Source organism: Bubalus kerabau, chromosome 11, assembly GCF_029407905.1.
Source record: "Bubalus kerabau isolate K-KA32 ecotype Philippines breed swamp buffalo chromosome 11, PCC_UOA_SB_1v2, whole genome shotgun sequence".
NCBI classification, from domain to species: Eukaryota; Metazoa; Chordata; class Mammalia; order Artiodactyla; family Bovidae; genus Bubalus; species Bubalus kerabau.
Window position 1 is genome coordinate 32,906,784 of NC_073634.1, and position 25,527 is coordinate 32,932,310.

The 25,527-nt window shown below is 39.9% G+C and overlaps 2 protein-coding genes across 7 annotated transcripts in view; one reads left to right on the forward strand and one right to left on the reverse strand.

The window, feature by feature from the left end:
- Window positions 1-116: 116 nt before the first annotated feature.
- MSH6 (mutS homolog 6) lies at window positions 117-21,417 on the forward strand. 3 transcript variants are annotated; one of them, XM_055540028.1, is made up of 10 exons: window positions 124-449; window positions 10,606-10,805; window positions 13,455-13,624; window positions 15,104-17,648; window positions 18,629-18,897; window positions 19,888-20,005; window positions 20,199-20,288; window positions 20,697-20,851; window positions 20,935-21,134; window positions 21,247-21,417. In XM_055540028.1, exons 1-10 carry the CDS (start codon window positions 196-198, stop codon window positions 21,326-21,328), a joined length of 4,083 nt encoding a protein of 1,360 aa, XP_055396003.1. In that variant the 5' UTR covers window positions 124-195; the 3' UTR covers window positions 21,329-21,417. The 3 variants fall into 3 exon arrangements, with proteins under 3 accessions (XP_055396004.1, XP_055396003.1, XP_055396002.1); XM_055540027.1 differs by having other exon boundaries at window positions 125-449; window positions 10,603-10,805; XM_055540029.1 differs by lacking the exon at window positions 21,247-21,417 and having other exon boundaries at window positions 117-449; window positions 20,948-21,112.
- The window catches only part of FBXO11 (F-box protein 11), a 110,638-nt gene continuing 106,356 nt past the window's right edge, over window positions 21,246-25,527 (reverse strand). For all 4 annotated transcript variants that reach the window (XM_055540032.1, XM_055540031.1, XM_055540030.1 and 1 more), the window contains exons 19-23: window positions 24,777-24,887; window positions 23,909-24,016; window positions 23,485-23,593; window positions 22,825-22,923; window positions 21,246-22,738 (exon numbers count right to left, since the gene is read on the reverse strand). In XM_055540032.1, the coding sequence (XP_055396007.1) occupies window positions 22,609-22,738; window positions 22,825-22,923; window positions 23,485-23,593; window positions 23,909-24,016; window positions 24,777-24,887 (557 nt within the window). In that variant the 3' untranslated portion in view covers window positions 21,246-22,608. The remainder of the gene's footprint in view (window positions 22,739-22,824; window positions 22,924-23,484; window positions 23,594-23,908; window positions 24,017-24,776; window positions 24,888-25,527) is intronic.

A 25,527-nucleotide genomic window follows, 5' to 3' on the forward strand; every position in this document is an offset into this window, starting at 1 on the left:
GGGCGGGGCCGGACGCGCGCCGCCAGTGACGCCGCCCGCGCACGCCCAGGCGCCTGCCGATTGGCCGCTGGGACCAGAGTTCCTCCCGCGGAGCGCACCTCCCCCCAGATTTCCCGCCAGTAGGCCCCGCGCGGTAGCTGCCTTGCTTCTAGTGGCTCTGTCCGACAGAGCGGTTGAGCCTCGGCCTCTGTGGCTATGTCGCGACAGAGCACGCTGTTTAGCTTCTTCCCTAAGTCTCCAGCCGTGAATAATGCCAACAAAGCCCCCGTCAGAGCCTCAAGTGGAAGCAGCGCCGCCGCCGCTGCCACCCGGGCCTCCCCTTCCCCAGGCGGGGATGCGGCCTGGAACGAGGCCGGGCCTGAGCCCCTAGCGGGTACCACGTCGCGGGCCGAGGCCAGGAACCTCAACGGAGGGCTGCGGAAGTCGGCATCCCCTGCGGTCCCCGCCAGGTAGCGGCGTAGGGGGGGTGCAGGGAGGTGGCTTCGCGGGGTTAGGGTTGCGCGTCCAAGCCCTGGGCTCGGAGGAGGTGGGGCTGCAGGAGAGAATTGGGGGTGTAGCTTGTAAACAGGGTGTGAGGAAATCGGCCGTGCAAGGAGAGGGGGTTGGCGGGGAGGGGAGGACGCACTTAGTTCGGAGTTGGAGGAGGAGAAGTCCTCCAGGTGCGGGAGGAGGAGTGGAAGGTGCTTTGGAGTAGGAAGGAGAAAGGGGAGATGGGAGTACTGGGGGGTGGGGCGGGAAAAGAAAAGAGCTGGGCTGCGCTGCGCGAGGGGTGGCGCCTGCCCCGGGCGGGGGAGGGGTGGCAGGAAGGAGGAATGCCCGCGGCAGGGATGGACGCCGGGAACCAGCAGGTTGTCGGGGCGCGGCGTGCTTCGAGTGGGATATCCGGAGGCTGTTCCCCCATCAGAGCCGGGATGGTCCATTTCGAGCCCGCTAGTTGCTCGAGGAACACCCTCGGTGTTTGGATTAGAGCCTCGGATGCGAAGCCTCTGGCGGGGTGGGTGTGTAGGCTCTTGGGGTGGGTGAGTGTTACTTTCTGCAGTAATCTTGGGGCCTCCCTGGCGGCTCAGACGGTGAAGAATCTGCCGGCAATGCGGGAGACACCGGGTCGATCCTTGAATCGGGAAGATCCCCTAGAGAAGCGAATGGAAACCCACTCCATTATTCTTGCCTGGAGAATTCCATGGACAGAGGAGCCTGGTGGGCTACAGTCCTTGGAGTTGCAAAAAGTCTAGACTCTACTGAGCGACTAACACTGGCGAGTGGACAGCAAGTTTAGAGCGCGGGGGTGTGTCAGCTGGTAAACCAAGGGGCCTGATTGGTCCGAGTTAGGATTGCAGGGGCGGGGAGCAGAAAGTGCAGGGACCAAGCTGGGTCAACGTGTAGATAGATTGCATATGCATCAAAACAGATGGAAAGCTTAATGTTAATTTTGACACCTGGAAGTATTATGCGAGTTGAAAATAATATTAGTTTAAGAAATAGTGCATCTTTTTTTTTTTTTTTTTTTTTGCCTCACCAGGAAAGCTCTCGGGATCTAAGTTCGGGGACTAGGGATTGAACTTGGGCCATGGCAGTGACAGCGCGGAATCCTAACCACTAGACCGAAAGCACTCCCCGAAATAGTGCATCTTTTGTTGGGGATTTCAGGGGAGGATGGGGGACTGTAATTTTTTCCTGAATTGAGAGCCCCCAAAGGCCTTGACAGGGCTCTGGGAGAGGGATACGAACGTGATACAGGGGAATCCTGCCCGGCGGTGCCTTCCTCTCCTAGGCAGTTGGGTGTTGTTTCAGGGTTTGGCTGGCCTTTGTTGAAGTAGCGGGCGACATTTTGAAAAGCTCGCACTTACTGTATCCCATGTATTGTATTAGGCATAAAGTGTAATGGCAGCCGTCTGAAAGGGTGAAATAGTGGTACAAAAAAAAAAGCACACATTCAAGATCAGAGAGCTGAGTAGTTGATTTCGAATGCCTTGCGTTTTAGGCGTCCCACAGATTTTTCAAAGTGCGGCCGTGATTACAGTGTTACCTTCCTCCAAGCGACCCTCTCAGGAAGTTTATGTAGTTGCCCGACAAGTGGCAGGATTTGCCACCCCAGAATGTGTCTCTGGCATAGAGGTTATTTTGAGCTGAGTATTTTTTGAGAAGGGGAAGATACGGGAGAAGCTCTGAGAACAGTAGAAGTTATTCTTCTGTAAGGGAAATTTACATTTAAAAGGGAAATCTCCATTTGTAAGGATGCCTGCCTCTCTGTACTAAGAAGAAAAGGGAGATTCCATAGGCACTGAACTGAAATCTTAATAACAAACATATCCTTGTTTTTTGTTCTTTTCTTGGTAACCTCCCTGGTCTCCCTCCCCGGCCCCCTATCTTTCCTTTGTCTATAGCTGAAGACAGAGGTTTAAGGTGGTAACGTGGGCCATCTCCAGGAGTGTTACTCAGTTTCCCTTTCTCAGCCAAGAACTCAGATGGGTAGACGGAAAAGTACTTTCCCTGGGGGTGGTATGAATTGCGAGATTGGGATTGATGTGTATGTACACTATTGATACTATGCATAAAATACATAACTAATGAGAACCTCCTGTATAACTCAGGGAACTCTACTCAGTGCTCTGTGGTGACCTAAATGGGAAGGAAATCTAAAAGGGTTATGTGTATAAGTATAGCTGATTCACTTAGCTGTACACCACAAACTAACACAACATTGTAAATCAATTATACTCCAGTGAAAATTAAATATTTTTCCAAAATAATTTTTTTCCTTCCCTACATGGGCATCCTTTGTAATGGATGCATAGTAAGAGATGTACAAAGCGTTACGTTCACCTAAACTTGAATTGATTCTTCCTGCATCCATTCTAAATGAATGGAATTATTTGTTGTATGGTTGTGCTTTATATTTTGAATAGCATAATGCAGGGGGTTTTTTTGTTTTTTTTTTAAGGTCTGAATTTTGGAAACTCATAAAAGACTTAAAAAAGAATAATATTGTTTACACGTGACCACCTACTCTATAGGACTGCTTTCAGGGTATTCAGGAAAAATTGGCATTTGATTCTAGGTTTCTAAAGAGCTCTCCATTCATTAGATAGATTTGGCCTTCACTTAATAAATGTTAACGTACCTCCTCTGGCAGGCACAGTATTGGGTGTTGTGGAACCCGTATGCAAGAGTGAATAGGACAAGCGAAAAGGCAGTTTTAGAGCAGGAGCAGAGCCGGTGAGCTCTGTTCACTTTGTGGGGAGGATGGGGTATGTATGGGTCTGGGTAGGCTTTCAGCTCTAAGGCTGAGACCAGAGGATAGGTAAGTAGAGGTTAGCTCAGCTGCTGTAGAGGTGAGGGGGTTTTAGGAAGCTGGTGCAGGAAGAGGAAGGTCCTGCCAATTGAGAATGAAGACAGGAGGCCGGAGCCTTAGGTATGAGGAGATCCAGTCTCTGCTGATGGGCTACAAAAACATTTGGACTTTTCCTAGGGGTCAGTTGGAAGAAGTTGAGCATCTTTCAGTGGTCATTTGTCATTTAGTTTCCTCTTGTGCACCAGTGTTAACGTGTTTTGTCTTTTTTTATTTCCTTCCCCTAGTGTCTTTGTCAGGTGTGATGCAAAAGTCTTTTTCACCTGGGTTGAGAAAGAGGAAGCAGTTGAGGTGACATCGGTTTGAGTAAATGGCTGCAGGATGTATGTCTATGCACTCTGGGCCTGCTTCTCAGTACTTCATTTCTTCTGTAGCCTTTTTAAAAAAAATTTTAAGTCTTTACTGAATTTGTTGCAATATTGCTTCTGTTTTATGTTTTGGTATTTTGGCCAGGAGGCGTGTGGGATCTTAGCTCCCAGACCAGGGATGGAAACCACACCCCCTGCCTCAGAAGGTGAAATTTCAACCATTGGACCACTAGGGAAATCCCCTCTAGCTTATTAAGACAATTGAAAGAGCTGTGAGCAAGGCTTCTGACTACGTAAATCTGGATTTTTAAAGCAAATCTTAGCTGGTTTATTTTTTGCAATCTCATTTCAATAATTGTCTGTTGACTATGAGAAATGAGGACAGTAAAAAATTTTAAGTGTGTGCCTTGTATTCATTTATAGGAGTGGTGTGTCAGACCGTGACAAGGTTTTTTTTTTTCCCCCAAGAGCCTTTAGTTAAAGGTAACAATCTGCCCTAGTTGTAGGTGCCTTTCCTTCTACTTTTCATACAATTAAACCTATTTATAGTAATATATTCTAAATAATATCACACTTAATGTAATAATATTAGTTTTTGTAAGAAAAGAATTCAGGCTTTTAAAAAAGTATCATGGTGGACTTGGGTTCACAGACTTAATTTGATTTAATCGATATAACTAAAAAGGTGCTGAACTTGTCACACTAATTTGGCCAGCAGGAGCCTCTTTTAAGCTGGCGTTTATAACTTTTAACATTATCTCAGAACTTTTCATTCTGATGACGATTATCAGTTGTCCCTGGTCCTTGAGCTGCTTTCCGAAGAGCCCTGGTTTTAGTTTTTTTATAGGCTTCTTTTCTAATAATATTTAGGAAATAGTTTTAGAGGCCAGTTTGGATGATAATTTATATGGTTGTCCTAGACCTCACGCATAAGTGATAGATGGCCATAGTTATCCAAGCCGAAGGAAGGAAAGCCAGGTGAAGGGCAGAGAGGTGCAGGTAGATGGGTAGGTGGGTAGGTGTGATGGGAGCCCTTGGTAATAATTTCTCTGGTTACTTCTGTTTTCTCATTAGCTATTTGAGGGTAGGGGAATTCTACTCTAATATTCTACGTTGAGAAGTAGATACAAACACTGATAGTTGGCTTGAGAGTATGTTCACCTTTGTGAAACTTGTGTTTATATACACAAATTTTTTTTACACATAGCCAGTTTAACTTTTATTGTTTATAGGAGCAAATTCTAGCATTGCTTTTGTATCTACTGATTCTGTTTTAAAAAGTAGAAAGAAATGTTGCTTATAAAGTTGGGGCACAACTAATAATCGACACCAAGGTAATGGGCTGAAGAGGGAGCAAAAATAATGGCATTTTTTAAAGCCAAAGTGTAAAGATTTGTTCATATATATTTAGCTTTATTAAGTCATTTCTTATTTTTAGTTGTATGAAGTTGTTTTTTAGTTGTATGTTTTACACTTGTTTTTCTGAGCTGTCACCTTTCCTGTTACCTTTTTAAAGCTCTCTTTAAAAATCCCAAGAATATCAAACATTTGAGATACATTATCATTTTAAAAACAAGGGAATTCCCAGGCGGTCCAGTGGTCAGGCTCCACACTCTCACTGCCAAGGGCCCAGTTTGGTCCTTTCTTGGGTGACTAAAATCCCACAAAGGTGTGTGGCACAGCCAGAAAACAAAAACCACTTGTAAAATCATAGTCGAATCATATTTATAAAGTAGGCTGCCGGAGTCCAGCTCCAGCAGCCAGGGATCAGCCTGAAGGAGTGTCTTCGAGTATTGATGGAGCCTCTCATTCATATTTCTTGGTCTGCATATTTATTTCAAGCTTAAGATTCTCTTTTATACTTTTATAAAAGCATTAGGTCAGAGGTTTGACGTTTTCAGTTCCCACTGACCCAGATTTGTTGTCTCCATAAATCATTGTTGCCCCTCAGAAGGAGTTCCTGCCTCATAGATTCTCTTATCTACTTCTCATGTGTCCTTGTGAATACACTGTAACTCATGCTAATGTCTGGGCTGCATACCACATTCCTCAGTTTATTTCTTATCTTTCTAAATCCTGTTTGCCCCTAGTATCCTGAGCTCACTTTCTCTAAAAAGGCTTCTAACCACTAATATCTCCAAAATGCCTAATCTCTATAAGCTATAGTAAAATATGCTAACATTACAACATTCCTTAAATCTTTAGCTTCTAACTATCTTAATTATTCCTAAGCCCTAAATTCAGTAAACTCCTTTTCCATAAACATTACCCTCACAAATAGGTTTCAGATAGCAATTCCTCCCATGGCCTCAAGCTGCGGCCTATGTGCTCATCCTGGAACCTTGAATGTCAGTGATTAACTTTATGAATTATTCTCTGAGCACAGCTGCAGAAGGCTTTGTGCCTTCTTATGCTCCTCTCAAGAACAGTACGCACCTTAATATTCTTTTCAGTCAACTCAGCCGAGGAGAGGAAAAAACAAGTCAGAATCACAAGGCCTAACTCCTTCATCCCGGGTCCCTGCCTTCAGGACAAGGAGAGGGAGTTGGGGCCGTGCCTCCATTTTGTCAGTAATGCCTAACGCTACTCCCGACAGTAGGCTAATTTATAGGCTAATTCCTATATTTATTTTGGGATTTCACATTGGGCTCCAAGAAGAACCCATTCTACATTGTAAAGTGACTTTTTGGCCTAGATATTTTCAAATTGGATTTGCATTGCATAGGGTTTGATGATCCTTGTTAATATTTAACACAGTCCTAGTTATCTGAAAAGAGAAAGGTATTAAGATTGTCAGGAAACGGAGCCAAATGTTAAAATACAGTAAAGTCTGAATCCAACTGTTAAATAAAGTTTCAAGTAGAGCCATCTCTGGCTTTGTATCCATCTCTGATTTTATAAAGTCCTCTGGCTCTTTAAGGATCAGTGTATGAAAAATAGCAGATATTCAAATTATAGTACATTCCACTGTGATCCCATGCTTAAGTTATAGTTAGATATTTTAAAATAGGTATTAGTATTGGTAAAAATCTGAATATTTGCATGGATTAACATTTATGTTCCTTTTATTTTGATATTTTGTGGAGACTGCACAACTACTAGAGATCAAAATTTTAAATTAACTTTAAAGAATTCATTTGCACATAGAAAGTCAGTAGATTAAAAAGAATTCTTTTCTGAAAAGCCTTTTAACATTGGGGAAACTATCCATTTTTTTTAAACTACATTTTTAGTCTTAGCATTTAGAGTGTACTTCCACTTTCTTTTTTTGGCTGCTCCAGGTAGTGAAGGCTTTGTGTCCTAACCACTGGACCACCAGGGAATCCATTCCGCCCGCGCCTCCCCCTACCCGGCTCAATTCTTAACAGCAGAATTAAGTTATACATAAGATTCTGAAAGTATAAGTTTATGTTTAGGGTGAGGTGATGTTAAAAAACAATTTTGTTTTTAAACAATTCAGTTTATGATGGCATTTTAGCTTTACAGATCTGATGATTGTAATTAGCTTTTTATGTGTTTCTTCCTCTAGTGAGGATGCGCATTTATTTGCCTTTCAAATAAATTTAAAGACATTAAATTTTAAAAATTCTTTATTTATTTACTTCTGGCTGTGCTACCATTGCTGTGAAGGCTTTGCTTTAGTTGTGGCAAGCAGGGGCCCCTCCAGTTGCACTGTGTGCCGGCTTCTCGTTGCTGTGGCTTCTCCTGTGCAGAGCACGGGCTCCGGGCACTCGGGCTTCAGCAGTTGCAGCTCCCAGACAGCTTCTAGTGTACAGGCTCAGCAGTTGTGCATGGGTTTGGTTGCTCCACCCCATGTGGGATCGTCCCAGATCAGGGCTTGAACCCATGTCCGCTGCATTGGTAGGTGAATTCTTTACCACTGAGCCACCAGAGAAGCCCTAAAGACATTACATTTTCAAGTTGGTTGCTTGGAAAGGAATCTATGTCAATTTGAAACCTTTGAACATCATTTTACAATTTGTTGTACAGTTTGTTCACTTTTATACAAATGACAGTTTTAAGGTAACAGTCTTAGAAAGCTCAGATTTCCTTTGGGATAAAAACTATATTAACTTAGTACTGTTAAAGGTATAGAACTCAAAGTTTTTTCTCCCATGTCTTGGGTCTCAGCTGGAAACTTGAGTTACTCTTAATTGAGGATAGACAGTAACTTTCAGGAGGCAAGTGTGGCCATCTCATATTTTTTGCTTAAGAATTTTGATCTACATATTTAGTTTCTAAGACACTGAGATACTTGCAAGTGCTTGGTTGCTTCACAGAGATAAAATAGAATTGTTAGTTTTCGGGCATCCTCATCCCTTGAACTGCAAATGTACCACCAAGATGTTCATTCTTGTCAAAGTCTCTGATGCGCTCTTTTCTAAAGAATGTGTAACTTTTATAGACATGTATGTAATGAAATAGGTACTGTTGAATTAGCCATACCTTAGTCCTTACCCTCACATGGGCAAGGAAAACAGTCTTCACTTTTAAAAGCACTAACACTTTGTATGAAAGTGAAAGAGGAGAGTGAAAAAGTTGGCTTAAAACTCAACATTCAGAAAACTAAGATCATGGCATCCGGTCCCATCACTTCATGGCAAATAGATGGGGAAACAATGGAAACAGTGACAGACTTTATTTTTGGGGGCTCCCAAATCACTGCAGATGGTGACTGCAGCCATGAAATTAGAAGATGCTTGCTCCTTGGAAGAAAAGCTATGACCAAGCTAGACAGCATATTAAAAAGCAGAGACATTACTTTGCCAACAAAGGTCCATCTAGTCAAAGCCATGATTTTTCCAGTAGTCATGTATGAATGTGGGAGTTGGATTATAAAAGAAAGCTGAGTGCGGAAGAATTGATGCTTTTGAACTATGGTGTTGGAGAAGATTCTTGAGAGTCCCTTGGACAGCTAGGAGATCCAACCAGTCCATCCTAAAGGAAATCAGTCCTGAATTGGAAGGACTGATGCTGGAGCTAAAACTCCAGTACCTTGGCCACCTGATGCAAAGAACTGACTCATTTGAAAAGACCCTGATGCTGGGAAAGATTGAAGGCGGGAGGAGAAGGTGACGACAGAGGATGAGATGGGTGGATGGCATCACTGACTCAATGGACATGAGTTTGAGCAAGCTCCGGGAGTTGGTGATGGACAGGGAGGCCTGCAGTGCTGCAGTCCATGGAGTTGCAAAGAGTCAGACACTGAGCAACTGAACACTTCGTAAACTTGACTCCATTCTGGCAACCTGACTCCATTTTGGCCAGCCTGAGCTCACCTAGGGGAGGAACTGCTTCAGACTAGCCAGTGATGAGTTAAGGCTTCTTGATGTACACATCAAATTTCATCTCTTAAGGGATGAAAGGCAGCCAGGCTGGACTGATGATTATCCTTACTGGTTCCTGTCAGAAAAATCGACTTTGGCCAACAGTTTGTAGTCTGATGTCTGAAGACTTTACAGCCAGACATATGCTTCCTATGAGGAGACATGTTCATTGGCATAACATGTATTTGCTCTCTGGTCAGTCTTCTAGAAGTTACTGTCATAGAGTTCAGACTCCATTCTGATAGTGTATTTATATATGGACAAAGGTTATTTTCCTCTTTTAGTAACAGCAAAGGGTACAAATTTAGGGTACTCTCAGGACCTAACATACAAGGAAAGCTTGTGGTTTCCTGATCCCAGTGTGATAGACTTGGTGGTTAAGTGGTTGCCCGGCTAAGTTAAGGGAGAGCCTGCTTGACAGTTCCACACAGAGATAAGGATCTTTGTCTCCTGTTAACAAATGGATATGTTAGTAATGAGGAAGCACTTAAGATACCTGAATTGTGCAGACATAGCTCCCTGTTTGAAGATGACCCCTGTGGTGTTTGACAGCAATAATTATAAACTCATGCTGGTCACTACAGTTTTCTAAGTTGAAAGAAGAATGTACTTTAAAGGCCCTGGATGTAAGCACCAGCTGAAGCCATGCTCCTGTTCTGGTTTCTTTTCTGTCTAGCATAGGGATTTCCACATCCACATTTTTTGAAGAAAGAAATACTTCAGTTTTATGATTGAGCCTGAATAAGGTGGCCTGAACTGATTATTCTAAAATGTCTGAAATATTCTCTTTTGTAATGTACTTATTTTATATTTGTCATTATTCAGTGAAAACCTTTAAGCAGGCTTAGAAAATCATGGTTATATACTACTGGAGCAGGGTTTATCAGTTGTTGTGGCCTCTCTATCACTGAGGGACTCTTGTATAATTCTCCTCCTCCTCTCCCTTTCTCAGGAAATCTTCAGGGCTAAGTCAGTTTTTGTGAAGATTAGATCTCCTGTTGATTCTGTAGGTTTATTTATACAACTATTTGTGTACACAACTATTTTGGGCACATTACATACTTACCTCTTAAGTTTTTCCACAAAACTAGATTTTTAGGGATGGGCTAAGGGTATTAGTCTGCTGGCTTTTGGGGTATTTGGAATACATTGGAGCAAAGTTTTAATGAAATAATTTTTAATGTAAGTATAGCAAATTTGCCTAGGCTTTATGCTTGGTATTTTATTAATACTTTGGGTCAGATCCTGTTCCTAATGTATACATGTGGTAGTACAGATGTAATAATTTGAATCACATGTACAATGAGTTTGTCTTTTTCCTGCTATTACCAGTCTATCAGAATTCTGCCAGTTTTTAAACCTTGAATGATTCTGAGATAATTTCTAACCTTAATACCATTATATTTGTGTTGTCTTGTGATATTTGCTTATGATTTTAAAAATGACTTGAAAATTTGATTTTAAAATCATTAGTTTTAGAATTTCTGTGCCTGAATATTAATGCCAGAAAATTTCAAAGGTGTCTTAAGATACCTTCCTTAGAACTGCTTGTTTGTAGTAATTGCCTTTAATGTAACTTAACAAAGTATTAACCAAATTATGTATTTTCTCTTGGCAGCAGTTCTTGTGACTTCTCACCAGGTGATTTGGTTTGGGCCAAGATGGAGGGTTACCCTTGGTGGCCTTGCCTGGTTTACAACCACCCTTTTGATGGAACATTCATCCGTGAGAAAGGAAAGTCTGCCCGAGTTCATGTACAGTTTTTTGATGACAGCCCAACACGGGGCTGGGTTAGCAGAAGGCTATTAAAGCCATATACAGGTAAGAGATTTACTTTGCAGGTTGGGTATATTTGTAAGATAGAGCCCAGGCACATGTGAGTGTGAATGTTCGTGTCTCCTACACAGTGGATTTAAGCATATTTTACTCCAATAAATTTTAAGAGTGGGTGTGGTAAAAGCTTCTAGCATGGGAAAAGGATAAGATGTAGCTGATCTTTGGCCAGTTTGTAGCGTGGAGTTGAATTTTTATTTCTGTCCTTTTGAGTGACTTATAGCAATATCAAAATGGCAACCCACTCCAGTACTCTTGACTGGAAAATTCCATGGACAGAGGAGCCTTGTAGGCTACAGTCCATGAGGTCGCAAAGAGTCGGACACGACTGAGCAACTTCACTTCAAACCCTTAAAGGAAAAAGGACTTCATGATTGGATCTCTTGATGGATGACAATGCCAGATTCAGACATGAAAAAAAATAAAGTGTTCCTATCTTGCTGCTACTGCTGCTAAGTCGCTTCAGTCGTGTCCGACTCTGTGCGACCCCATAGACAGCAGCCCACCAGGCTTCCCCATCCCTGGGATTCTTCAGGCAAGAACACTGGAGTGGGTTGCCATTTCCTTCTCCAAATCATGAAAGTGAAAAGTGAAAGTGAAGTCGCTCAGTCGTGTCCGACTCTTAGTGACCCCATGGACTGCAGCCTACCAGGCTCCTCCACCCATGGGATTTTCCAGGCAAGAGTACTGGAGTGGGGTGCCATTGCCTTCTCTGGTTCCTATCTTAAAAGGTTCCAAAAGAAAGACAGTGTAGCCAAGATACAGAACATATAGATCAGTGACATACTCTAGGACAGGTGGAGAAGCATGCGACCTCGGCTTCAAAATGCTCACCTTATGAGCACATCTGAGTTGAGTTTCACATCAGAAACTAGACTTCTGGAACCTTGACTCACTCTTCCCAGGCCCAGCCTTATTTATCACAGACATCAGCAGTCCTGCGTGTATGGTTTCACCTAGGATGCATGTCATCCTGTGCATGCACAGGTTTTTTCCATTATCTTCAGACTCCTGGCTAGGACATTGCTGAACTCAGTATCTTGGAATCAGAACAGTGGTCAGTTTCCCAGAAGCCTGGGAATCATGCCCTTTTGGTTGTATCACTCCTCATCCTGCAGGGCAGATAGGCCTGTGTAGAAACCTGATGTGCAGGGCTAGAACAGAGTAAGAGAATTTACTTCAGTCTTCTCCATTAATTTGCTGTATAATCTTGGCCAAAGTAACTTCTGTTTGCTTATATGCAAGTTGGACCAGATGATAAATGAGGTCTTTTTCCAGGACTAATTTTGAGATGCTAAACCAAGCCTTGGCAAAAGATGACTAAAAAGAGATCAAAAGTTTATGTTGTAATTATTTTATAAAGATGTGCATATTGCTCTTTGCCCTTTAAATTTCCAAATTGTTGCAAAACGTATATGTGAATAAATCTGCAAAGAGGTGTGCATGAAAACAGGCCTTTGGGGGGGGGATGGTCTTAGGGTTGTAGTTTGCTTTAGAGGTTTTGGGGAATGGTGGTGATTGATACTAGATCGGCAGGGTGAGCACAGCTGTAACAGGCACTTTGGGAGAGTTCACAGCCACTCGTAATGATTTTGACTGCTGCAGTTTGTAGTTTTGGTGCAGCTCTTTAGAGAAATAAGAAATTGCAGCTTTATTTTAGGCAGCTCATAAAAGTTGCTAATTCCATGGAAATTTAGGATGTCCCATCAGTTTTAGTATACTGAAAGAAGGGAGTAATGTAATGTTTGGATCTGTTAGACAAATTCAGGTTTGATTTGCAGCTGTTACATTCAGGTAGAAGAAGAGAACAGATATTCCTAGTTAGGCCTCTTGGAAAAGAATTAAAACAATTCTGTACCATTATAATTGTCTATGTCTAACCTTTTGCTCAGTGGATAGACATGTCATTTAATACTATAGCTCTTTGAAATGAAATGAATAAAGGAAAAGTTTTACTTTAAAACAGAGCAAGACATTTTTGATGCAACTGTTTTGAAAAAACTTTAAAGTCTCCTGGGTTATTATCCTCCCAAAATTTAGGGTTCCTTAGAGTAGAATTTTTTAAAAATCTGTCTTATCTAACTAACTGCCTTGGGAACAAACTTATTGTTAATGTCATTGCTTCATTTAAGTGACAGTGTAGTTTTTGCCTTCCTTAAGCAATGTTTTTTAAAAAGGGTCTCAAATCTCCTTTACATCTTATACCTCACTGGAAGAGGTGTGGTTTTAGGGTCCACAGTCTGAGGTCTTTCTGGAAGAGAGAGTGGTCCTGGGTGAACCAACAATTAAGGTAACTTACAGGAGGTAAAATAGGTAATTCCAGTTTCACTGATAGTTTTAACCCTGAAAATTCTTTCTGTGAAGGCTTTATTGATCTTATCTATATCAATCAAAAATAATGGGACATTAAAAATTATACCTGAAGGACTTCCCTGGCAGCCTAGTGATTAAGACTGCACTTCCATTGCAGGGGTACAGGTTCCATCCCTGGTCGGGAAACTAAGATCCCATGCGCCTTTGGCAAAACAAAATACCTTGATGGTTATCATTCTTGTTCGTTAGGGCAAGTGTTATACATTGAGCCAAATGTCCAGCCAACTGTTCTTATTTATAAATAAATACATGTGTGTTTTTTAGGTTCACATTCAAAGGAAGCCCAGAAAGGAGGTCATTTTTACAGTGCAAAGCCTGAAATACTCAGAGCAATGCAACGTGCAGATGAAGCCTTGAATAAAGACAAGATTAAGAGGCTTGAGTTGGCAGTATGTGATGAGCCCTCAGAGCCAGAGGAGGAAGAAGAGACGGAGGTGGGACACTGCTAACAGGCAGTTGTTACTATTGTTTGGAAAATGTTGAAAAGTAGGGAGGGACGTATTAGAGTGGTAATTTCCTGTTTATTTCAGTTCAGTTGCTCAGTCATGTCCAACTGTTTGCAACCCCATGGACTGCAGCACGCCAGGCATCCCTGTCCATCACCAACTCCCAGAGCTTGTGTGTGTGTGTGTGTGTGTGTGTGTGTATACACACACACACAAATATATATATTTTATTTGGTACTCATACACACATTTTCTTACACCTCTGATCATATTCAATTACTTAGAATCCTCAGCAGTCTAGCACCCTTTTTTACTTAAGTTCTCAAGTCGGCTGGAAACACACATGCTTATAGAAGGGAATACCCTTTTGGTAACCAGTATGGAGAGCTAGGGACAGTGGGACATGGTGATAAAATTGATTGTGGTGTCTGATAGTAACCTTCTGTATGAGGGTGTGGAAATTATCCAGTTTTATGTTCTAATACTTTTTTGTTGTATTTTAGATTGGTAAGAAAAGGTTGAAAGACAACCTTGGTTTCAAATATTAATGGTCACTTTGAGTGAATTAAATCTTAAATGAACAAATAATGGGTATACTTAAACATTATTTTCTAATTTAGTATATTAATGAGATGTGCTTAAAGAGTCATCTATAAGCTGCTTGATTTTGTTTTATTCTATTCTATATGAGATAGGCATATAAAATACATATTTTAAGAGAAACTGGCACTTCAGTGGTGGTCCCAGTGCTGGGGGCCTGGGTTTGATCCTCATCGGGAACTAAGAGCCCACATACAACGAGTAAGCCCGCTTAGTGCAACTAAGAATGAGTGCAGCCAAAACAAAAAGAAAGAAATGTTTTTAATCTTATTTTTGAGGTTAAGACCAGGGATCATAACATTAATCAGATGTTTAGATCTGGGTAGTAATGACAAATCATTTAACCGTGTAACTACTTTACATATGAGGGAGGTCTACGAGAACTGAACGTGGCTTGCTGAAAAAAAATAGAGCTGGTTTGTGGAGGAGCAAGGACTAGAACTAGAATGATTACTGTGTTGTTTTTTTTTTTTAATTCTAAGTAATTTATAGAATGGTAAACTTTATATGTTCAACTGTAAGAGGAGAGATGACCCTGGAAGAAAGACAAGTTTTTTCTACAGTTATGACTGTTAATGAGGACATCACCTATGGGTATTGTCATGTATGGTCATCCTAAGGACTTAATTAGTATTGAATAGGAAAGAACTCTCATGACAGAATCACTTAATCCTGTATTGTGATATTTGTATTAATTTTAGGTGAAACTGAAATTGCTATCCATTGAGAAATAGTTTCTTATTTCTGGAGGTGGGTTCTTCTCTTGATATATGAAGCTGTAGCATATTGAGAGAGATTCCCTAGCAATATTGTCATTTTTCCAAATTTTACTTTTATATTTTAAAATATTCTTTCTTTGCCTCTCAGGTAGGTGCCACCTACACATCAGATAAGAGTGAAGAGGAAAATGACATTGAGAGTGAAGAGGAAGTGAGGCCAAAGGTGCAAGGATCCAGACGAAGTAGCCGACAAGTAAAAAAACGAAGGGTCATATCAGACTCTGAGAGTGACATTGGTGGCTCTGATGTGGAATTCAAGCCAGACACTAAGGAGGAAGCAAGCAGTGATGAAATAAGCAGTGGCGCGGGGGACAGTGATAGTGAAGGCCTGGACACCCCTGTCAAAGTTGCTCCAAAGCGGAAGAGAATGGTAACTGGGAATGGTTCCCTCAAGAGGAAGAGTTCAAGGAAGGAAATGCCTTCAGCCACCAAACGAGCAACTGGCATTTCATCAGAAACCAAGAATACTTTGAGTGCTTTCTCTGTCCCTCAAAATTCTGAGCCCCAAGCCCACGTTAGTGGGGGATGTGATGACAGTAATCGCCCCACTCTCTGGTATCATGAAACTTTAGAGTGGCTTAAGGAGGAAAAGAGAAGAGATGTGCACAGGAGGCGGCCTGATCACCCTGATTTTGATGCATCCACACTCTATGTGCCCGAGGATTTCCTTAATTCCTGTACTCCTGGGATGAGGAAGTGGTGGCAAATTAAGTCTCAGAACTTTGATCTGGTCATATTTTATAAAGTGGGGAAGTTTTATGAGATGTACCACATGGATGCTCTTATTGGGGTCAGTGAACTAGGGCTGGTATTCATGAAAGGCAACTGGGCCCATTCTGGTTTCCCTGAAATTGCATTTGGCCGATACTCAGATTCCCTGGTCCAGAAAGGCTATAAAGTAGCACGAGTAGAACAGACTGAGACCCCAGAAATGATGGAGGCACGATGCCGAAAAATGGCACACATATCTAAGTATGACAGAGTGGTGCGGAGGGAGATCTGTAGGATCATTACGAAGGGTACACAGACCTACAGTGTGCTGGAAGGTGACCCCTCGGAGAACTACAGTAAGTACCTTCTTAGCCTCAAAGAGAAAGAGGAGGAGTCTTCTGGCCACACTCGCGTGTATGGAGTATGCTTTGTTGATACCTCTCTAGGGAGGTTCTTCATAGGTCAGTTTTCAGATGATCGCCATTGTTCCAGGTTTAGGACTTTAGTGGCACACTATCCTCCAGTACAAGTCTTATTTGAGAAGGGAAATCTCTCAACGGATACTAAGATGATTCTCAAGAGTTCGTTATCCTCTTCTCTTCAGGAAGGTCTGATACCGGGCTCCCAGTTTTGGGATGCAGCCAAAACTTTGAGAACTCTCCTTGAAGAAGGATATTTTACAGACAAGTTAAATGAGGACGGTGGGGTGATGCTACCCCAGGTGCTTAAAGGTATGACCTCGGAGTCAGATTCTATTGGATTGACACCAGGAGAGAAGAGTGAATTGGCCCTCTCTGCTCTTGGTGGTTGTGTCTTCTACCTCAAAAAATGCCTTATTGATCAGGAGCTTTTATCAATGGCTAATTTTGAAGAATATGTTCCCTTGGATTCTGACATGGTCCATGCTACAAGACCTGGTGCTGTCTTTGCTAAAGCCAATCAACGAATGGTGCTAGATGCTGTGACATTAAGCAACTTGGAGATTTTTCTGAATGGAACAAATGGTTCTACTGAAGGGACCTTGTTAGAGAAGATTGACACTTGCCATACTCCCTTTGGTAAACGGCTCTTAAAGCAGTGGCTTTGTGCCCCACTCTGTAACCCTCATGCGATCAATGATCGCCTGGATGCCATAGAAGACCTAATGGTTGTGCCTGACAAAATCTCTGAGGTTGTAGACCTTCTTAAGAAGCTTCCAGACCTTGAGAGACTCCTGAGTAAAATTCATAATGTTGGGTCTCCCCTCAAGAGCCAGAACCACCCAGATAGTAGGGCTATAATGTATGAAGAAACCACATACAGCAAAAAAAAGATTATTGATTTTCTTTCTGCTCTGGAAGGATTCAAAGTAATATGTAAAATTATAGGGATTATGGAAGAAGTCATTGATGACTTTAAGTCTAAAATCCTCAAGCAGGTCCTTACTCTGCAGACAAAAAGTCCTGAAGGACGCTTTCCTGATTTGACTTCAGAACTGAACCGATGGGATACAGCCTTTGACCATGAAAAGGCTCGAAAGACTGGACTGATTACTCCCAAAGCAGGATTTGACTCTGATTATGACCAAGCTCTTGCTGACATAAGAGAAAATGAACAGAGCCTCCTGGAATACTTGGAGAAACAGCGCAGTCGAATTGGCTGTAGAACCATAGTTTACTGGGGAATTGGTAGGAATCGTTACCAGTTGGAAATTCCAGAGAATTTCATCACCCGTAATTTGCCAGAAGAATATGAGTTGAAATCCACCAAAAAGGGTTGTAAACGATACTGGACCAAGACAATTGAGAAGAAGTTGGGTAATCTGATAAATGCCGAAGAACGGAGAGACGCATCATTAAAGGACTGCATGAGGCGACTGTTCTATAACTTTGATAAAAATTATAAGGACTGGCAGGCTGCTGTGGAGTGCACTGCAGTGTTGGGTAAGGCTTTCAACAGGTCTGTTCCTAAAGCTTTAGTTAGTGATGCCCTGGGTGCCAGTTTTATATTGAAATTATAGCCTACTAGAAAGTCCCCATTGACTCATAACCCTAAACTCAAGTAATGGGTATATATTTTGATCAAATTTCAGTTGAATTTATAATATCTGATAAATGTTGCTTTTCAGCTATTTTTGAAAGGTGCATAGAACATTATGTTCTAAGACCTGCTCCAGGTCTTAGTTGTGGCACTTGTGATTGTTGCAGCAGCAGGCAGGCTCTAGCTCCCCGACCAAGGACGGAACTTGTGCCCTGCACTGGGAGCACTGACCACCAGGAAGTCCCAAGCTACTATGTTATGTTCATTTAAAGCTATCCCTTGACCTTTGTTTTACACTCTACACACATATTTGAAAAGATTTTAATCTTTACTTGTTCTCTTAGCCCAAGTTATCACGCTTACTTTTCTGAGTTCATTTCTGAGAGCCCAGGTTTATGTATTTGTAATTACGTAATGTCTTCAGTTTCATAAATAATTTCCTTTTCTTTAAACTTCATGGCCAACTTATTTTGAAGCCTTTGCTTATTTTAGAGTTTTGAAGTTTTTTTTTTTTTTTAGTTCTGAGGGTTTTTTCCTGTGTTTTGACAATTTCTACTTTGAGGGGATAGATTTCTTAAGCTGAAACTAGATGTTATTTCTCATTTTAATAATGAAGTAATGAAGTACTGTAACAAAGACATGTAAAACATTTAGGCTGATGACTCATTTCCAGCTGATGAATCCATTAACAAAGCAGTTTGTATACTGTGCAGTTAGAACAATGTCACTGGAGTGCCTACTTACAGAAAAAAATCTGCCTTTTCTAAAGTGGAACATGCTACCTCCACTAAAAAAGCATTTCTGAAAGACTTTTTATAGAAGTTGGGCCTTTGTTGGTTATCTCAAAAATAATGAAGCCTCACTTTTGTCCTCTCTTTACCAGATGTGTTATTGTGCCTGACCAACTACAGTCGAGGAGGTGATGGTCCTATGTGTCGTCCAATAATTCTGTTGCCAGAAGAAGATACTCCTCCCTTTCTAGACCTTAAAGGATCACGCCATCCCTGCATTACGAAGACTTTTTTTGGTGATGACTTTATTCCTAATGACATTCTAATAGGTTGTGAGGAAGAGGAGGAGGAAAATGGCAAAGCTTATTGTGTGCTTGTTACTGGACCAAATATGGGAGGCAAGTCTACACTTATGAGACAGGTAAAGTGTTATAAATGGTGTTACAAAACTTTGAGTTAATTTATTACACATTTAAGCCATTGTTTCCCAAAAAGCTCATGATAGTCAGTCACTGACTTACTGGTAAGCAAAGGAAAACTCCTTGAGTCATGAACTGTGTTCATTTCATTGGTCAAATATTTGCCTGATGTTAAAGGAAGTACTTCAGTTAAGAAGGTGAAGTTGGTTCAGGCCATGACTTTTATGAGCCCTGACTTTGCATCCATTTCCTTTGAAGGTTAGATGTATTCATAATGAAAGAAAATTATACAAATGTACATTTGTTCTTAAATTAGGTTCATTTCTAGGAAACCTTAGAACCATTGCACTTGTTCATACAGGAAAATATAATTCATGACCTTTAGTTAACTGTTGGGAACTGCTTTTAGGGAAGACAGTAAATGTATTTTCCTAACCTGTCAGGGGTTGGCTAGTTACTGAGCTAAACATGATTTAGATGTAGGTTTAGAAAAAATGTAACAGAGACACTGGGCCCTTGACAAAAAATGTTTGCTGACTCTCTTATTCTACTGTATTGTATTATATACTTTATACAAATTTGCTGACTGGAGAGGAGCAGTAAAGGTTTTTAACCTTTTCATTTTAAATCAAAATTATCTAGAGAGCACAACAAAAAAAAAGTACCTGGGAGTTGCGGTGTTTTCATCCTCTGAAATTGTTTGGTTTGCAATGGGTTCTAGGCATCAGCAGTTTTAATCCTACTGTTCAGCCAGAGTTGAGAATCACTAGGTGTAGTGGGTTAGTGTGTATGTTCTGAGGTTTTAAAGCCAGTTAGGCCCTTGGCCTCACTTTTCCTACATAAGATTGTGAAGATTGTTTTTTTTAAGAGTGCCTGACTTCTAATTAATGTTTATTAGCTTGACTTATTATCTGTCTTCTGGATATGCATAGATATCTCTCTCTCTTCTCTTCATATCAGTCATAAAATACTTTTTCCTCCCTCATTCACAGGCTGGCCTATTAGCTGTAATGGCACAGATGGGCTGTTACGTACCAGCTGAAGTGTGTAGGCTCACACCAATTGATAGAGTGTTTACTAGACTTGGTGCCTCAGACAGAATAATGTCAGGTGAGTTATTTTTCTACCTAAGGCTCTGTTATTTGACAATTCATTATGTAAGTTTTAACATACTAGAAGTAATCTTTTTGTAAAATTTAATCTTTAGTACCACTGGGTAGTTCATAAGATTCAAATGATACACCTAAAAGATGTTTCTGCTGTTAAAAGAGGATTCTCATTTTGATCATTTTTTTTTTTTAAGGTGAAAGTACATTTTTTGTTGAATTGAGTGAAACTGCCAGTATACTTAGACATGCAACAGCACATTCTCTGGTGCTTGTGGATGAATTAGGTAAGACATTAAAATTTCTAAAACAGTACAAAGACTTATTTTTCTGGAAAATGGTCTGAGGGACACAAATATGAATATACCCACCTTTGTCCATAGACCCCCACAGTTGGCACTAAGGTGGCAATTTCTAAATCCTTTTAGAAGTTAAATTATAATACAGGGATAATTGGATAATAAGGCTATTTAAAGTGAACTAAAAGGAAGTTTCTGAAGCATAGTGGCACTTGAATAGTATTCCTGAACTTCAAGGGCTGATAAGCAGGCCTACTTTAGCTAGAGAGGGCCTGTTAGAGTGCTTTTGGATGTACTAAGCCGATACTCAGTACATTTTAAAACAATTCTGAGGCCTGTCCTTTTTGGAATGTAATATGGCAGACTATAATATACAGTTTATGTATATTTTCATAGGAAGAGGTACCGCAACATTCGATGGGACAGCAATAGCAAACGCAGTTGTGAAAGAACTTGCTGAGAACATAAAGTGTCGTACGTTGTTTTCTACCCACTACCATTCATTAGTTGAAGATTATTCTCAAAATGTTGCAGTGCGCCTAGGACACATGGTATGTATGAATTGTTTATTCTAAAATTGTGTCAGTTTTTGAATGGGTCCTTCCATTGCCAGCATGTAATTTTTCTTTTTTAGGCATGCATGGTAGAAAATGAATGTGAAGACCCCAGCCAGGAGACTATTACCTTCCTCTATAAATTCATTAAAGGAGCCTGTCCTAAAAGCTATGGTTTTAATGCAGCAAGGCTTGCTAATCTTCCAGAGGAGGTTATTCAAAAGGGACATAGAAAAGCAAGAGAATTTGAGAAGATGACTCAGTCACTGCGATTATTTCGGTAACTATAATTGGATATAACTTTACCACGCGGTTTCAAAAACAGTAAAGGGGTGGATGGTGCACTGTGAAAAATGCAAACTAACTTTTTTTTTTTTTTTTTAAATTTTAAGGGAGGTTTGTTTGGCCAGTGAAAGGTCTACTGTGGATGCTGATGCTGTCCATAAGTTGCTGACTTTGATTGAGGAATTATAGACTACATTGCAAGCTTTGAGTTCACTTTTGACAAAGGTGGTAAATTCAGACAACATTATGATCTAATAAACTTTATTTTTTAAAAATGACCATTTTTCCATTTTCTTTCTAGGAAATTAAACCCTTTTAATTCTTATCTACCTTCTACATAATGGTTATTGAATACTCCACAATATATTAAGTCTAGATGTTATGGTACATGCATACACTTTCAGGCTGTTTATACCCACTGTCACCAATACACATAAATGGGGGGGGGGGGGCGCTATGAAACTGTATAGGGCTGTATATATACTTGTCTCAGCTTAATGCGGGAAATTGTTTTAATTTCCAGCAATTTGTCTAAACTGTTCAAAAAAAAACTATGAACAGAGTTCAAATACAGGACTGTTTTGAAGAGACTTTCTAAAGTGTACTTTTAAAACATAGTAGTTTTTACCTTTCACAAAACTGAGTTACAAGAATACTTTTGTTTTACAGTGCATCCCTTCCTAGGAAGTCTCATTAAAACACTCACTCTTTCTAGGGGTGATTTTGAATGCTGCACAGGGAAGGGAAGGAAATAATAGTCTTAACTTTTCTTAAAGGACACCAGAAACATTGCTGGATATAATTTAAGATTAGTGTTTTCTCTTTCATAGAAAGAACGTACATACTGGGACATGAGTACAGTTACAGCAAGTCTAGGTGTGCTAACAAAACAGGGCACATTCAAGTACAATAAGATTTTGCTTGAAATTAAAAACAAACTACATGAGATTAAAGCATTAAAATCATATTTCTCAATCTGAATACATGTTAAAAAAAAAAAAATCAAAAGAAACGCAGAAGTGCTAGCTCACATTTTTACCATATTACAAAAGCAATTGGTACCCACGTCCATAAAAGCAGCAACAAAGCTGCTTGTCTATTGAAGAGTAGTACTACTGCAAGTTGGACTGCATTCAATGCTAGTTGTAAAAACACCAGCTTTTTTTTCAGAAGTTGGTATCTGTACAAAATTGAAGCTTATTTTCTTCACTTCTGTCCCTTCAAAAGTCTTTACACAGTAATGCTAAAACACCCAGCTTTGAGATCCTGAGTCAATATATTGCCACTTTCTTTTTGGTAGCTTGAGCTTCATAGTGTCAACTGACCTTGTGTATCCATTTTTAATACAGTCTCTTCCTGTAGCATGGGCAAATATTTTAAATCTTCAAAAAAAAAAAAAAAAAAAACAAACCCAAAACGTTTTAAGTTATGATGTTAGAATGGCAGGACATTTTCTTTAGGGAAGGTATTCAGTTGTGCTGCAATGTATTAGATTCTATAGGTGGAGCAGAGTCATATAGTGTATCTGTATCATGTGTAGGCTCACCAGCTAATGTACAAGGATTAGACAGTGTTCCAGCACCACAGTCACAGAAAAACCTAAAACAAAATATGAAAACCCAAAGATTAGGAAAGTGAGGAGAGGAAAACAATTGAGTAATACAGCGGGTGTGCTACATACATACCTATCATGTCTAATAAATTCTACGTCATGTCCCTGATGGCACTTCTTAATGCAGTTCACACATATGGCGTTTCGATCTGTGGTGTTACAAGTGTGACATCTAAAAAACAAAAGCTTACATTATTTTCCTTGATCATCTTATTTATTCAGAATACTGCAATCTGTTATATATTACCCTATGACCTTTGGCTTTTAAGAGGACCAAAACTTTTGTGGTTCTAGTCTAGTTCTGAAAAGAGACTTCAACGGAATATAACATTTTCCTATTTTGTGTCTCCCAAAGAAAACAAGTAGCTACCTTTATTGAATCGATACGGGGGAGAGGGGAATTAAAACCACTCATGGTAGCTAGGATATAAGGAATACTTAATGACAGTCTAGGAAAACAATATAAGTGTTTTGCATTTTCAGTGGTATCTACAGTTAGTACAATACTACATTTTCCCACATTTTATGGTCTCAAACACAGGCTCCTCCAAGAAGACCGATCACAGAACTTAATGTGGACAGCTGATTTTCAGTTACATTCTATTAAATACCCAGTTTACTTTCTTTTAGCTCATATACTTAAGGGAAAGCTAAAAATGTTGAGTTCTTGTCAGTTAAAGAGAGAAAACCTTGGTACCTCTCCTTTTTTAAGACAAATAACTGAGAAATATACCTGTAGAAATCATGCATGGGATAGCTGGTATAACTTGATATTTTATATAAACACTGGCCTCTACTAACAGCCTTTTCTATGGCGTCTTGATTGTTCATTATTTTGTTATCTGTAATAAAAGAAAAAAATAAGTAATATTCTATAGTATAAAGACGTAAGACAGTTTAAGAGCTTTAAAAGAGGCTAATCAATGAAGTAAAAAAAAACACTCGCTAGGGATAGAAATGAGTTTTCCTTGTATAAGGTACTCCCAACTATTTAGAATAAGTTGAAACAAAACTCTTTCAAAATACATCTCTTGAGTTGCTGGTTAACTACTGTACAGTGACAGAGGGAATTAAATTATTGGATAGCAATGACTTCTGATTATCTTCTCATGGCATATTTAGTGTACTTAAAGGCAGAACACAAGATTCCAACATACCTTTCATTGTCACATTAACACCAGATGCTAAAAATAAGCCTCCAAATCGGTTGTTAAAAATTTGATTGCCTTCTAGTGTTGCAGTTGCATGATTTGTAATTTCAATACCTGAAGCAAAATTTACAAACAGCAGATGCATCACTTTATATAGTTTCTTAAAAGAAACCTGAAATATAGCAAATGTAGTAAAATAGTTCTTTTATATAAAAAGTATGTTAAATGTAGTAAACTGTGTATCAATTCCTAACATCTAAAAAAGAGAAGCTTATTTGAATCACTTAGTTCTCTACCCCTGCTAAGGAAGGAATAATACAGATGGTTCATACTCTACTCTATTGATAATGACATTATTTTAAAATTTCTCTCCAACTAAGAAGATAGGACCCAGAAATATGTGTAGGAAGGAGCTAGATGGTTATTTGGAATTAAAGAGAAAGTGTCTTTACTGGCAAAAAGTTGAAATATATTTGCATAATACTTGAATTTTACTTACCAATATCTTTAAAAAAACATTATTTGTGAGGCCAGAGGGCTTGCATTTTATCTTTATTCCTAATGGTAGCCAGTAGTTACTCTATCCAATTAATGATTCTTAATTACTACTGAACTACAAGAACAATATTATAAGTTTGGCTTAGAGTAGAAGAATCCAAAACTTGGACTGTGTGAGCTCAGTCACTAAGTCATGTCCAACTCTGCAACCTCGTGGACTGAATCCAAAACTTGGATTAGGTGCTCTCAAAAGCAACTGTAAACAAGCATTCGGCCGACTTCCACAGCACACTGCACACCTTTAGTTATTAAGAAATGATATACCAAGAATCAGTTTAATGTACAGCAAACAAGCTACAGGTAACAAAATACAAACCTGCAGCAAATCCATCAAATATTCTGTTTTTCCTCAAGACTGGATGACTATTAGTGCTGATTAGAACACCTGCTTGAGCATTCCTGAAAATATCATTTTCTTCAAGGAGACCTATAATGAAATATTTCCCCAGGTTAGGGCTAATCCACATAGCAAATGTTACTGTCTTTTTGGTGGTATTTAGGTTTTCTTTTAGTTTCTTATTAACTGGACTATAAAATTCATAGGACTAGTTTTTCAACTGAAAGTTTGTTTAGTAATTCATAGGACTAATTTTTCAACTGAAAAGAAAGTTTGTTTAGTAATTCACAAATATTTAAAGTAGAATTTAAGCAAAAAATTTAAAATTAGCAGATAACCATTCTAACCAATAAACTGCAAGTCCCATGGTTGCAAGGATCATGTGTAGCTTACCACTGCATCACCAGTGCCCAGGCACAAGGCATAAAGCTGATTCTTACTCAACACTGCTGAATTAATTCCTTTGAAGTATTTTAGGATCTTTGCATTCTCCATACTTTAGATTCAAGCCCTAATTCTTCCTAGCCACTATCAGCATTCCTTGATCAGTTTTCTTTACTTTGGTCTCTCTTCTGCTGTTGTTTTCCCAAGTTTCCTACAACTCTATCATATCCCTTTATCAGTATAAAAAACTTACAGAATAAAGTTTAAAATTTAACTTGCTGTTTAGTCTTTGAAAATATTCCCCCAACCTACCCCTCGTTTCACTACATTACTTACACTTTGAATG